The sequence below is a fragment of the Dendropsophus ebraccatus genome, chromosome 9 (assembly GCF_027789765.1).
Source record: "Dendropsophus ebraccatus isolate aDenEbr1 chromosome 9, aDenEbr1.pat, whole genome shotgun sequence".
NCBI lineage: Eukaryota > Metazoa > Chordata > Amphibia > Anura > Hylidae > Dendropsophus > Dendropsophus ebraccatus.
The window spans coordinates 59,177,449-59,192,373 of record NC_091462.1 but is presented as its reverse complement, the minus strand read 5'-3'; the positions used below and the strand labels follow the sequence as shown (position 1 = coordinate 59,192,373).

At 39.2% G+C, this 14,925-nt stretch overlaps 1 protein-coding gene across 1 annotated transcript; it reads left to right on the top strand.

Moving 5' to 3' along the window:
• The first annotated feature begins 8,656 nt into the window (after positions 1-8,656).
• On the top strand, positions 8,657-12,189 carry LOC138802121 (gamma-crystallin 2-like). The gene is made up of 3 exons (XM_069985274.1): positions 8,657-8,665; positions 11,206-11,448; positions 11,914-12,189. Exons 1-3 carry the CDS (start codon positions 8,657-8,659, stop codon positions 12,187-12,189), a joined length of 528 nt encoding a protein of 175 aa, XP_069841375.1.
• Positions 12,190-14,925: the final 2,736 nt, after the last annotated feature.

Genomic DNA, 14,925 nt, shown 5'->3' with positions numbered 1-14,925 from the left:
CCTGCTGGTGATATCATCTGCAGTCAAATGCGGTATTGTGATGGTAATCCGTGAACCAGTCTCTGCGGTCAGCTTGGGAGCCGTGCAATCGCGGTCTAGTGCAACATATGCGTTGACTTGAGTTGTTGTGGCGTCCGCGTGGATGGGAGCGCGCGCTCCTTCCGGCTGCTGTTGTATAGGGTGCCAGAGGAAACTACTGGGAGGAACATCACATCTTGCCCCAGCTGGGAGCTGACCTGGTGCTCTGGAAAAGGTATATCGATGATATACTAATTTTTTGGAAAGGGACAGTAGATAATCTTTCACTATTTGTTAACCAACTCAATCAGAATCTATATAACCTCACCTTCACATCACATTTCAGCCAGGTTTCCATAGAATATTTAGACTTACAAATCACAACTCATGAATCCAGACTACAATGTAGTACCTTCCATAAACCTTCCTCCAGAAATGGATTTATACTATTTGATAGTTGTCATTTACCCCAATGGCTACTCAATGTCCCCTTTGGTCAATTCCGGAGGCTCAAGAGGAATTGTACCTCAGATGCCCGATTCGAACAGGAGGCATCTGTACTAAAAGGAAAATTTAAGGAAAAGAAATATCCAGAAGCAGTTCTGGAGAAGGCTCTTAATAAAGCGAGGGAGTTAGACAGGAGTTCCTTTTTTCTGGAACCATCAAATACAGAAAATAAGGAAGATACACATCAGGAGGTGAAACTGGTTCTCCCATTCAACTCTAACCATAAACACATAGGCAAAATCATTACCAAACACTGGCACCATTTACAAGACGACAGATTGATTGGCCCCATATTACCCCTGAGACCCCCCATAGTATACTCTAAGGCACCCAACCTTGGTCTACAGATAGCTCAGACTGTAAGAAAAAGAACTGGTAGTTCCCAACCGACTATCTGTCCTGAAATAAATGGTTTTTTTAGGTGTGGCATGTGTAATAACTGTAAAGCCACACAATTTCCAAGACGCACGGAAACAATAATATCAACAGCAAATGGACATGAGCATAAGATCAGAGACACACTCTCATGCAATTCAGAAAATATTATATATGTTATTGAATGTCCATGCCATAAGCAATATATAGGGAGGACCTCTAGAACACTGAAAAAAAAAAAAAAGAATAACAGAGCATCTATACAATATAAAAAGGGGATATGAAAAACATACACTCTCAGCCCACTATAAAGAAGTCCATCAGAGTAGACTGAGAGGCACCACTTTTGCAGCCATTCAAAAAGTGGAGAACGAGTGGAGAGGAGGTGATTTTATATCTAAAATGTCAAGACAGGAGTCCAGATTCATTTTTGAACTACAGACAATCACACCCTATGGCCTCAATGCTGAACTAGAAATCTTTGGGTTCCTGTGAGTGGTAAATGTGAAAGGGATATTATTTGGTTGGATTCTGTTAAACCTGCCAGGCTAGGGATGGTGGGGGTGTGACCGATGGACGGTACAGTGCCAGACTGTTTCATCAGTGCCTGGACCGCCCCTTGGTGACTCCCGGCATCCTTCTATATTTCTCTATATTTCTCTACATTCTATATATTTTTATATTCATATATTTCATATTCATTTCATTTTATTCTATTCATCTGTTACCTGACCCATTTATTCTTTCCCAGTTTATTTCCTCATATCTGTTGGTGTATATATACATTTGTCTTTTGGACATGGGCATATTTTTACGTATATGTAAATCTATGATACTACCAAACAACACAACTGGTTAGTCCTTGGTGCCCTAGTGAACATAGTACCTAGACCATATCGCCTGAAACATCAGCACTTTGTCTCACCTGAAATATAATCAACATAAGAAAGAAGCCACATCGGCAAACCTCTCACAAAGAACCCACACAGGGAAGAAGCCACATCCAATGTGGAATACGTAGAACACCTATATGTTCAGATATACTAAGTAAGATCAGATCACAAAGAACTCACACAGGGAAGAAGCCACACCCAGTGTGAAACACGTAGAACACCCATATGTTCAGAACACCTATATGTTCAGATATACTAAGTAAGATCAGATCACAAAGAACTCACACAGGAAAGAAGCCACACCCAGTGTGAAATACGTAGAACACTCATATGTTCAGATATACTAAGTAAGATCAGATGGCAATACAGAGAGAATTCAACTATAATTTCACACATTTATTGTATTGTATTTTACTCTGTCCTTATATGTTGCAGACACATATACATTCTATTACATATTTCTCCATGTAGTGTTACATTTTTTACCATTTTCTATTATTGTTCATTATTCTTATTATTGTGTTTAAACTAATTTCATTCTTCCACTCAAACTGTACGGTGGGAGTAATGCAAAACAGAATAGAGATGTAATGATGTAGACCAATAAATGTTGCTAAGTTGCCGATCTATGTAACTCCATATGAGGTAGTAACAACTATGCAGCAGCAAATGATCTACAGGTGTGGAGAATTACCTGGAAGGATCCATCACAGGTTTTGTGGATTAGTCCAGAATGGATATAAAAGCTGACAGGATACAAGTGACATTAGAGTTATCCAGATTCCTTTTGCTGAGGAAAGGAGCGAGCAGATCTCCTGAAACGCGTCCCGGGAACTCAGGATAACAGAGCCTTTCAGAAACTATACCTAGGTTTACAAACGTAGATCCCGAACCGGAGCCATATTCCTCTGGCACCCTATACAACAGCAGCCGGAAGGAGCGCGCGCTCCCATCCACGCGGACGCCACAACAACTCAAGTCAACGCATATGTTGCACTAGACCGCGATTGCACGGCTCCCAAGCTGACCGCAGAGACTGGTTCACGGATTACCATCACAATACCGCATTTGACTGCAGATGATATCACCAGCAGGGTGAGAGGTGGATATCCCACCACCATTTACTTGTCTTTTAATTCTCCCTTGCATGATCTCATTCTAAAAGGAGTATTATTTATCTAAAGTACAAGTACACCGGCTCAACAACAATACGAGCCTAGGTTAAAAACCGTGATTCGGGACTACCATTATTTAAGTGGGGTGACCGCGCTGGGCCCGGCGCGGTGCTCATCACTTGGCTCTCTTCTTATTTTTATATATATATATTCCACCATTCATTGGATATTTTATTGTCCATGTGGACGTTTTATCAGATATATATATACGTGTATTTATCCATTTTTTTTTTTTTTTTTTTTTTTATGGTATTTTTAATTATTTCTCTATGCATTTAGATTATTGCCGTTTATGAATTGTAGCATTAAATATTTTCATTCAATTTTGTTGACATATAATCATTATAGCTACACCTATAGTATTATTTCACCCACTTCTTGAGAGCCTACTACACTGTTATACATTTGATTTCTATTTTTATCCCGTCAGCGCCGGGACAGTAGTGCACTCGATAAGGGTGGATCCCATCTCTATGGAACAGGTGTAGCAGACCTCCCTCTTTTTCTTTTTTTTAACTATTACCACTTTGGCGCTATAGAAACTATCTTCCTAGCAAAAACCCACAAAAACTGTCACCACATTGCAAGATCCATAGTGTTCTTATCTTTTGTGCGACAGAGCTTCTTTTGGGCTTATTTTTTGTGGGAACATCTGTAGTTTCTATTGATACCAAGTTTTTTATGTATATGACTTTTTGATCTCTTTTATGACGTATTTTCTAAAGCAGATTGATAAAATACAGCTATTCTGGTACTGTTTTTTTTTTATTTATTTTTATTTTTATTTTATTTATTTATTTTTTACAGCTTGAGTCGTGCGGTATATTTATTGATATAGTTTTATAGATTGGGTAGTTACGGACGTGGCGATACCAAATATGAATAGGATTTGTGTTTTTGATCTTTTTTGTTTCACGTTTGATAGTGTATGGGGAATGTAATGCATTTCTATTATTGGGGGGGGGTGTTTATTTTTTCTTTTAACCCCTTGTGAACATGAAAAATTCAAAGTTACACCAACGTTTTAGTGTAAAAAATTAAATTTTTCATTTTCACGGCACATTGTTCCACATTTGTGTCTGTCACTAGTGGGGTCCATAATGCTCACTATACTTTTTTACCAATAAAATTGTGGTGCATTTCTCTGGAAATAGGTTTTCTATTATGAGAGATATTGGATCACAGTATAATTTCTGCAAAGAAAATTGAAATTTTCAATTTTCTCACACACTTAGCTTTTATTTCTGTGACTCACCTAAAGGGTAAAAAAAACTTTCTGGAATTGATTTTGAACAGTTTGGGGGTGCAGTTTCTGAAATGGGGTGCTTTGTGGGGCTTCATAATATACAGCCCCCTCAAATACACTTCAAACGTGAACTGGTCCCTGGAAAAACCTGATTGTGAAATTCTTGTGAAAATTTGGAAAAACTCTGCTAAACTTTGAAGCTTTCTATTGTCTTAAACAATTGAAGGCAAGTTTAATAAATTCTGCCAACATAAAGTAGACATGTTGCTAATGCTATTTCATATCTAATTTATGTGGCATAACCATTTTCCTTACCAGCACAAAATTTCAAAGCTAGAAAAAATTTTCACGTTATTTGTGTTTTTTTTCATAAAGATAGGCTACCAGTATTGACTCAATTTTACAGAAAAAAATAAAGTATAACATGTCACGAGAAAACGAGCTCAAAATCGTGACATGCTCATTGAAACTCACTATTCGCATTTGAGTTTTGGGGAACTCGGAAGTACTCAATACTTGACCGAGTACTGTGTGATGCACGTGTAAAAATTATTGTCTCCTCCCCACATGTTTAGCGGCTTTAGTTAGCAAATGAATATGTGGGGAAGGGGTTGGCACATCCTATTATGCCACAGCCATGTTGGCTGCAAGCATAGCTGTCAGGACTATGGCGTCCGTTATGGCGTCCGTGCCGCCGGTCCTGCCTCTGATTCTGCAGGTGATGTGGATGCTTGCTCGCATTCTCAGTCATTAGGTGCACGCCGGAGAGCACAAGCATGTTAATCCATTGCTATGTTGTAATTGTTAATTGTTTTCTGGAGCTTCTCCTCCCCTCACCTGTGGGGGTGGGGATTCCAGGCTGCATTTAAAGGGGTTATCCATTGCTACAAAAACATGGCCACTTTCTTTCAGAGACAACACGGCTCTTGTCTCCAGTTCAGATGCGGTTTGCAATTAGGCTCCATTCACTTTAATGGAACTGAGCAGCAAAACCCCGCCCAAGCTGGAGACCAGAGTGGGGCTGTTTTTGGAAGAAAGTGGCCATGTTTTTGTAGCACTGGATAACCCCTTTAAGACCTGCAAACAGCATGCTAGTTGCCAGTGTTTGAGTTTCTCTGCACCAGCTAGTCTAGTGGTTATTTTCTGCATCTCTGACCTTGCTCTGTGTTTCTAACCATTGCCTTTGCCTAATCCCTTTGTACTTCGCTACCAGTTAGTTTTTGACTTCGGCTAGTTTTTGACTACCCTTAGCTTTGTGATTTTGTACTGATGAACCTTCCTGGTTTTGACTCAGCCTTATTGACCATTCTTCTGTGTTTGTTTTGTCTGTCTCTTATCTCCCATCCCCTGCACCCTAGTCAGTGTATATCGCAGTCATCGTGGTTGTCGCCCCGCAGTCTAGCGTGGGTGGGGCAATAGGCAGGGACAGAGGTTGGGGTAGGCTCAGGGCTCATGTTCCTCTGCTGGCCAGTCACATCAGTTGACCTGGGGGTACATAGACCCAAGTCTCCTGATGCTTGATTCCCTTGCAGTCTGTTAGCTAACAGGCAGAGTTGCTGGAGCAGGGACAGAGTAAGTGTAGGGCTTAGTGTGGTCAGTTAGGGATGTTGCAGAAGTAAAACCAGGAGGTGTAATAGAAGTAATGCCAGGAGGTGTTGCAATAGTTATACCAGAAGGTGTTCATAAGTATAATCAATAGGAATCAATGTAGGAATAATGCTAGGAGATGTTGTGAGTAATGCCAGGAAGTATTGTAGTAGTATTTCCAGGAGGTGTAGTAGGAGTAATGTTAGGAGGTGTTTTAAGGGTAATACTAGGAGATGTTGCAGGATTAATGCTAGGGGGAATTGTAAGAGTAATGCCAGGAAGTGTTGTAAAAGTAATATCAGGAGATGTTCAGGAGTATAATCAGGAGGTGTTGCTGGAATATTTTTTGGAGATTTTTTGTAGAGTAATGCCAAGAGGTGTTGAAGGAGTAATGCTGGAAGGTGTTGCAGGAGTAATGCCAGGAGGTATTCTGAGAGTAGCTTTGTGGCCCCTGACTTGGCACTAATAGTTTGATTTGGTTCTGGGCAGAGCTCTTACGCAGTCCTGCAGCACAGGCTGGTCTACAATATTTCCCCCTCTCATCCATAAGCCCTTTTAATACAGCACCCTGGGAGTCTCCCACTGCTGTTCCAGTTCCATTTTTGTGGTGTTTTTGAGGTTGTTAGGTGAAGCAGACATCCTTCCCTGTGCCAAATAGGAGGCCCCTGAATGTCTTTTGTTAACTTTAATGGGGTTCGTTACGCAAATCGAGCACTCGAGCATTAGAAAATACTTGACTGAATTAACGAGCATTCAAGCATTTTTCTACTCGCTCTTCTCTAAAAGTTATATAGATTTGTAATTTACTTCTATTTAACCCCTTAAGGACAGAGCCAATTTCGATTTTTGCTTTTTCGTTTTTTCCTCCTTGTGCTTAAAAGGCATAAAAGAATTTTTGCATAAAGTACACTGCGAAAACAGAAAAAAATTCAAAGTGTGGTGAAATTGAAAAAAAAAACGCATTTTGTTTATTTGGGGGAAATGTGTTTTACGCCATTCGCCCTGGGGTAAAACTGACTTGTTATGCATGTTCCTCAAGTCGTTACGATTAAAACGATATATAACATGTATAACTTATATTGTATCTGAGGGCCTGTAAAAAATTCAAACCATTGTCAACAAATATACGTCACTTAAAATTGCTCCATTCCCAGGCTTATAGCACTTTTATCCTTTGGTCTATGGGGCTGTGTGAGGTGTCATTTTTTGCGCCATGATGTGTTCTTTCTATCGGTACCTTGATTGCGCATATACGACTTTTTGATTGCTTTTTATTACAATTTTTCTGGATTTGATGCGACCAAAAATGCGCAATTTTGCACTTTGGGATTTTTTGGCGCTGACGCAGGTTACCGTGCGAGATCAGGAATGTGATTAATTAATAGTTCGGGCGATTACGCACGCGGCGATAGCAAACATGTTTATTTATCTATTTATTTATTTGTTTACTTTTATTAATAACCTGGGAAAAGGGGGGTGATTCTGACTTTTATTAGGGGAGGGGGCTTTTTACTATTAACAACACTTTTTTTTTTACTTTTACACTTATACTAGAAGCCCCCCTGGGGGACTTCTAGTATAAGTGCACTGATCTCTCAGAGAGATCTCTGCAGCACTCGGAAGTAAACGAGTGCCGAGCCGGGGACGGCGCCATCTTGGAGCGGTCCCCGGCCGGCTTCAGAAACGGAGATCGCTCCTCCGGGATAACATCCCGGGGGAGCGATCTCCCCACTAGACACCAGGGATGACGCTGCGTCCGGTAATCGGATGCAGCTGTCAACTTTGGCGGGCACGACGATCGGACCGTGCCCGCTAATACTCGCGGTCCAGGGCTACAAGCGGCACCCGGGACGCCGCGCGGCCCCGCTCTGAACGTCCCTAACGGCATCAGAGCGTAATTATATGCCCTATGTCGTTAAGGGGTTAAAAATATTAAGTCTTCCAGTTTATACCAGCTGTGAAATGTCCTGCAGTTTCTCCCACAGACAGAGGTGGCAGCAGAGAGCACTGTGCCAGACTAGAAAGCATATACCTTTTTTTGCAGAACATACAGCAGCTGATAAGTGCTGGAAGACTTTTAAATAGAAGTAAAGATATATATATATATATATATATATATATATATATATATATATATACAGTATATATATATATATATATATATTTTAAAAATCTATATAACTTTCTGACAGTTGATTTGAAAGGAAAGTAATTTTGCTAGAATTTTCTTTTCAAAGTTTTTTTTTTTCCAGAAAAATTTGAAACCATCGAATAGTTCCTTTTGCATGTATAGTTTGTGCTAGATTCTAGCCAATATTACAAATTTACTAGTTCATTTCTTTCTAAGGACATGTGACCTTATTAATCTACCTAAATTGCCCTTTTGAATTATGTATTTCTTACATATAGAGCCTCAATATGGCAAATGTGCTAATCAATAAAATTCTGTGAGAAATATAGTAATATTTACTTTAAATCTGAAGAACTTCATTGATAATCATTTCCCAATTTACCATCATTCCATCGAGATTGACTTTTTTATTAGTACTTTACCAAAACAGCATATTAACAGCGCACTGAGGGTTTAGAAGCATATTCACTCACTTGGCTTGGTTGAAATTCCCACTGCTGCACTACACAATCATGTGAGTCAGTAGCAGTGCCAAGAATTTGAGAACAAAAGCTTTGCCCACCACTGAAAAATAATGAACTATCTGGATAAAAAGATTAAACTAAAAGATACTTTTTCCAGAGAGCGTTTTTCATTTAGTATTTGCTGACCTAGCAATAGGGATGTTTATATAGAAGCTCTTAGCTCTCTTATTACAGATCACTGAGCCTTTCGTGAAGTCAAAATGGGAAAGGTAAGTATTACTATAATGTAGAAGCTGCTGTGACTAAAAAAACTGTAGATATATTTAGAAAGTTAGGGTGATAAAACATTTGCTGTTGAGTTTACAACCTTTTAAATATTAGACCATTTAAGCTTTTTTTATTGTGATATTTTGTTAGAAAATGTTTATATTACTATAAGTATATGTTTATCTTCTCATAAATATGTACTTTAGAATAATTATTAATATTAGGCTATGTTCATACTACGTATAAATAACGGCTGCTGTTTGACATGTTCCTGGGGCCAATACTATTTTATTTTATTTGGATTGAGGGCACATTTTTCTGTCCTTGCAATCTAATTAACCTTTAAGATCCATGCAATTTATGGCCATCAGAACAGCCATACATTGTGTGAACCGAGCAGGAACAGCAATCCTGTACTAGCGTCCACAAATCATTTAGTCAATTTTTTGTGGCTGTAGGGGAACAATGCCCATTTTTCAATACGATGTGTGAACAACTGCCACTGTTCCCCATAGACTTTAATATACAGTAGTACATTATTTTAAGGCAAGAATGGCTGTTGTTTTAATTACCAACAATGGTCGTTCTTGTCTAAAAAGCTGTATGAATATAGCCTTAAAGTGTATCTATGGTGGCCCACTTAAAACCTCTAATGATATGCAGCTCAGTGTGTAAAGTTTGTAATCTAGAAATAAAATTTGAGTGTTTGATGTTGTTCTTTAGTTTCAATTACTTGCAAGCTGCCCACTATGTTACTATTAGTGTAGTAGGAGATTTGACTTACTGTAGTTCTTTACTACCTGCTTAGATTTAAATATAGATAGATATATTTAAAGTGAACTTGTCTTGTTAAAATTTCAGTTTCATATGCAGACATCATGGTTTACAGCAGAAGGAGTTATCGCAACATCAGTAAAAAAAAAAATAGAAATTTGTGGAAAACGTAAATTTTTCAATCCAACAAACACCAGTTAGTTTAGATTTTATATAAAACATTACATCAAATGTCAGTAGACAGGTTGCACTAGTATTATAACTTCTATTGTGATAACAACAGTTGACTCTTTCATAGTCGAGCATTTAGGAAAAATATGTATGAACTACAATTAAACATTAAAAACATTTCTGAAGTTCCTTCTTCCCTGGGTACTTCACAATCTCAGATCTCACCCTAACTTCCCTCGTACGACGCCCCAACCACTGACCCACCACGTTATACTCTGCCAACCCTCCCACCCCACCCTACTCCTCAGACCTCACTCCCCCCACAACTTTCCCCCCTCCCCCCTTCTATCCTCTCCTCTCCCCTATCTTTCTTCTTTTCTTTTCTCCCCCTCCCCCCACCCTGCTACATCCTGCTACACCCCACCCCACCACTACCTAAACCGTTATTCCCCACTCACAACTTTACTCCATTGCCGAAAGCAATCCATCACTGATCGCTATCCCATGGAGTCTTAAAGGACAAATGCCATGAAAAACTTTTTCCCAGTAATTGAAGCACATTACAAAGTTATATAACTCTGTAATATGCTTCAATCACCTATCTGCCTCCCTTCCCTGTCTTTTCCCCCCTCCACCCCCCGCCAGGAAGTGTCCTAAATCACACAGACCTGATTACTGTCGTCACCGTCACCAGGCTCTTCTCTCAGCTCCTTCTCCTGTTACACTAGCCTCCCCCCTCCCCTGCCTTGTCAGGTGATAGGCTTGCTCAGCTCCCATTGGCTGAACAACTGCAAGCCATCACTTGGACTGGGGAGGGGGGGCTGCTGTAACAGGACCTAGAGCAGCCCTCCTGCTGATGACTCATCCTCACAAGAAGGAGCAGGCAGCTCCTTCTTGTAAGAAACTCACACAGACCTGATGACTGCCGTCACTGTCACCAGGCAGGTGACAGTGACGGCAGTCATCAGGTCTGTGTGAGTTTCTTACACTTCCTGGTGGGGGGTGGAGGGGGGAAAAGACAGGGAAGGGAGGCAGATAGGTGACTGAAGCATATTACACAGTTATATAACTTTGTAATGTGCTTCAATTACTGGGAAAAAGTTTTTCATGGCACTTGTCCTTTAAATCTCAGTAAACAATGGGAATTGCATAATCAGGCACATTCCCTACTTTTTATTGTCTTGTTGTTATATTGTCATACCAGTATACTAAACTCTCTTGATATACTCTTCATAAGACATGATTCCTGAAAGCATTATTAACCTTTCCTATCTATCACATGCCTTGTCAGCGCTTGTCTTCTCTGTTATATTTGAAAAATCAATAAAAAGAAAGTTGATAAAAAAAAATTCTCAAGTTTACCTCTTGGGAAGATCACCCACTTATCCAGGCAAGATTTGACATATTTTCAGTTCCACCAAAATACAATGTATACTCCCCATAGAGAAGACCACCTTGTAGAAAACCACTTTTCAATATTGACTGGTTATCTTAGTCAGAGAGGTTTCAATGTATTTATATATTCCTTTTTTGTGCAAGCTAAAACATTGATTAAATCCTAATTATTCTTGTAATTTATATATTTTTTTTTTTACAGATCACCTTTTTCGAGGACAAGAATTTCAAGGGCCGTTCCTATGAGTGCAGCAGTGACAATAATGACCTGCACTCTCATGTCAGCCGCTGCAACTCCATCAAAGTTGACAATGGCTCTTGGATGATTTATGAGCGGGCTAACAATAAGGGTCACCAATATTTTCTTAAAAAAGGAGAATATCCTGACTACCAGCACTGGATGGGATTTAATGACACAATCAGTTCCTGCCACATGATTCCTCCGGTTAGTTACAGGACATTTTCTCCAATTAGTACATAGGGGGACATTTATCAAAGGGTGTAAAATTTAGACTGGTGCAAATTGGCCACAGCAGCCAATCACAGCTCAGCTTCTAGCTCTGGTGAAAGGAAAGAGGAGCTGTGATTGGTTGCTGTGGGTAGTTTGCACCAGTCTAAATTTTACACCCTTTGATAAATCTCCCCCATAGTGTTTTATAGACAAACATCTATAATCCCAAAACCTTAAAAAGTATGGGCATAATTTGCATAATATAGCTGCATTCTCGCTTCAAAATAACACCGTCCAAATAACGGCCATAAAACATCCAAAATAAGATGTTGCGTAAACATAGCCATGAACATTATTTTTTATGGTACAGCCTTTACTAGCAACACACTTTTAATTTTCTTTTCTGTTCTCCTTAAAATGTAGTTTTAGAATTTTAAGCATGTCCTTTTAACCCTACAGCACACTGGATCTTTTAGGATCAAGCTGTATGAAAAAGAAGACTTCAAAGGCCAGATGGTTGAACTTACTGAAGATAGTCCACACATCTACAAAGATTTTAATCGCCATGAAATCAACTCCTGCAATGTTCTTGAGGGTCATTGGATCTTTTATGAGGAACCTAACTACAGAGGACGTCAATATTACCTGAAACCTGGAGAGTACAGAAGATTCAGTGATTGGGGTGCATCAAGTGCAAGAATTGGCTCCATGAGAAGAGTTCAGGATTTTTACTAGTCATTCAAATAATATATTTATGTATTTCCCTGTATAAAGGCTGATAAAACGTTACTGCATAATTGCTTTCCTACATTTTCTTTTTTCCATTGACTTCTGTTTCTATTAAATATTTCACAACATCACCTCTTAAATATAATACATTCTATTAGGGACATTGGGGGAGATTTATCAAACATGGTGTAAAGTGAAACTGGCTCAGTTTCTCCTAGCAACCAATCAGATTCCACTTTACATTCCTTACAGATCCTTTGGAAAATAAAAGGTGGAATCTGATTGGTTACTAGGGGCAACTAAGCCAATAATACTTTACACCATGTTTGATAAATCTCCCCCATTGTCCATTATAAATGGCATCATTCCAAACCATATAGGATGTGAAAATGTTACAAGTGGAGGTGTTTAAGTTTCTATTTACATATTGGACCACATTTATCAGTCGGACACATTGGACTTATTTATATAAAAAAAAACACTGCACTCAATCAATCACATTCCAACTTCCTCACCACGGCCAAGATCAAAGAGCAGTCTAAGAAAACTAAGGTTAAAATTGTAGACCTGCACAAAGACAATACAGGACAATAGGCAGGCAGCTTAGTGAGAAGGCAACAACTGTTGCAGCAATTATTAGAAACTGAAAGAAACACAAGATAGTAACATAGTAACATAGTTAATAATGTTGAAAGAAGACAAGAATCACTCAGGTTCAATCTAGAGAAACCCTACTGAGTTATTCCAGGGGAAGGCAAAAACCCCTATGAGGCAGATGACAATTGCCCCATCACAGGGAGAAAATTCCTTCCTGACTCCAATGGCAATCAGAATAATCTCTGGAACAACGTATCATCGGAAATCTAATGCCCATAACTTGTAATATTATATTTTTCAAAAAAATCGTCTTTCCTCTAGACGTAGAGGATGCCCCCAGGATGACTGTCAATCTTACTCAGCCTGGGGCTAAATGCAAAATCTGGTGGGGTAAGGATGATTCTGCAAAAAGTAAGGAATCAGCCCAGAACTACACAGGAGAACCTGGTCAATTCATTGAAGAGAGCTTTGACCACAGTCAAAGATTACTGTAGGTAACGCATTACACCATCAGGGATTACACCACATGGCCAGGCCTGTTTAAAGTTTGCTGATGACGAACTGGATGATCCACAAGAGGAATGAGAGAAAGTCATGTGATCTGATGAGACAGAAAATAGAACCTTTTAGCATCAACTCCACTCGCCGTGTTTCAAGGAAGAAAAAGAATAAGTACAACCCCAACAACACAGTCCCAACTGTAAAGCATGGGGATAGAGACATCATATTTGGGAAGTGCCTTTCTGCAAAGGGGATAGGACAACTGCAACGATTTAAAGGGAGAATGTATGGGGCAATGTATTAATAATTGGCCAATAACCTCCTTTCCTCAGTAAAAGCATTGAAAATTAGTCTTCCACACACAATGACCTGAAACACACACACAGCCAGGGCAACTAAGGAGTGTCTCTGTAAAAAGCATTTCAGCAGTCTCCAGACCTGAACCCAATAGAAAATCTTTGGAGGGAGTTAAAATTGAATGTTGTACAGCAACAACCCCAAAATATGAAAGATCTGGAACAGATCTGTATAGAGGAGAGGGACAAAATAAGTGCTGTAGTGTGTGCAAACTTGGTTAACAACTACAGGAAAAGTCTGACCTCTGTAATTGCAAAGGTTTCTGTGCCAAATATCAAGCTTTGTCTTTCTATTGTATCAAATACTTATTTCACGCCATAAAATGCAAAATAATTATTATAAAAATAAAACAATGTAATATTCTGAGATTATTTTAAATAGATTGTGTCTGTCATAGTTGAAGGGTACCTACAATAAAAATTACAGTCCTCACCATTCTTTGAAGGTGGAAAACCTTGCAAAATCAGCAGTATACCAAATACTTATTTTTTCATATATATATATATATATATATATATATATATATATATATATATATATACATATATATATAATACCGTACAGTAATTCCTTCCATCACTCCCCCCCAAACCCCCCCCCCCCCCCCGGGATGTAGATGTATCGACATTACCTCTAGTCCCCACCACATGTTAAAGAAGCCATAAGTATGGCCCTTCGTGTTACATGTTCATGTGGCATACAGTAGAGAAAATAGGTACACTGCCGATTTTTCAAGTATTCCCACCTACAAAGGATTTTTATCATATCTACACTTTAACTGTGTTTGACAGTTAAAAATTCCAGAAAATAACATTGTTTGTTTTTTAAAAATCTATTTTGCATGGTGTGATTAGTGTTGATTGAACTGTTTGAGATAAGTTAGGTTTCAGTCGAACATCTCGATTTTCTCGAACTCGAACTGAACCGAACATTTTACTGTTCGTTCAATTTAGCGTTCGAGTTCGAGTTAGCATTCGAGCGCCTTTTTTGCCAGCCAATCAGTGCAGAGCAGAAACGTCATTGCTGAGGTGTAGGGGTCTCATTGGCTGCTAAAATCACATGACCATCTCATATAAAAATCACTGTGCTGCGTTGTGGGCGCCATTTTCTCCTCATTCACTGTGCTGTACAGATGGCAATCTCAGTGTACCATCGTCTGTGTGCATGCTACTGTTTCAATTAGTCACTCTGCTGCATTCTGGACGCCATTGTCTGCTCACTCACTGTGCTGTGCAGATTGCTATCACAGTGTATCATCATCTCCCTGTATGCAGCCATTTCGATTAG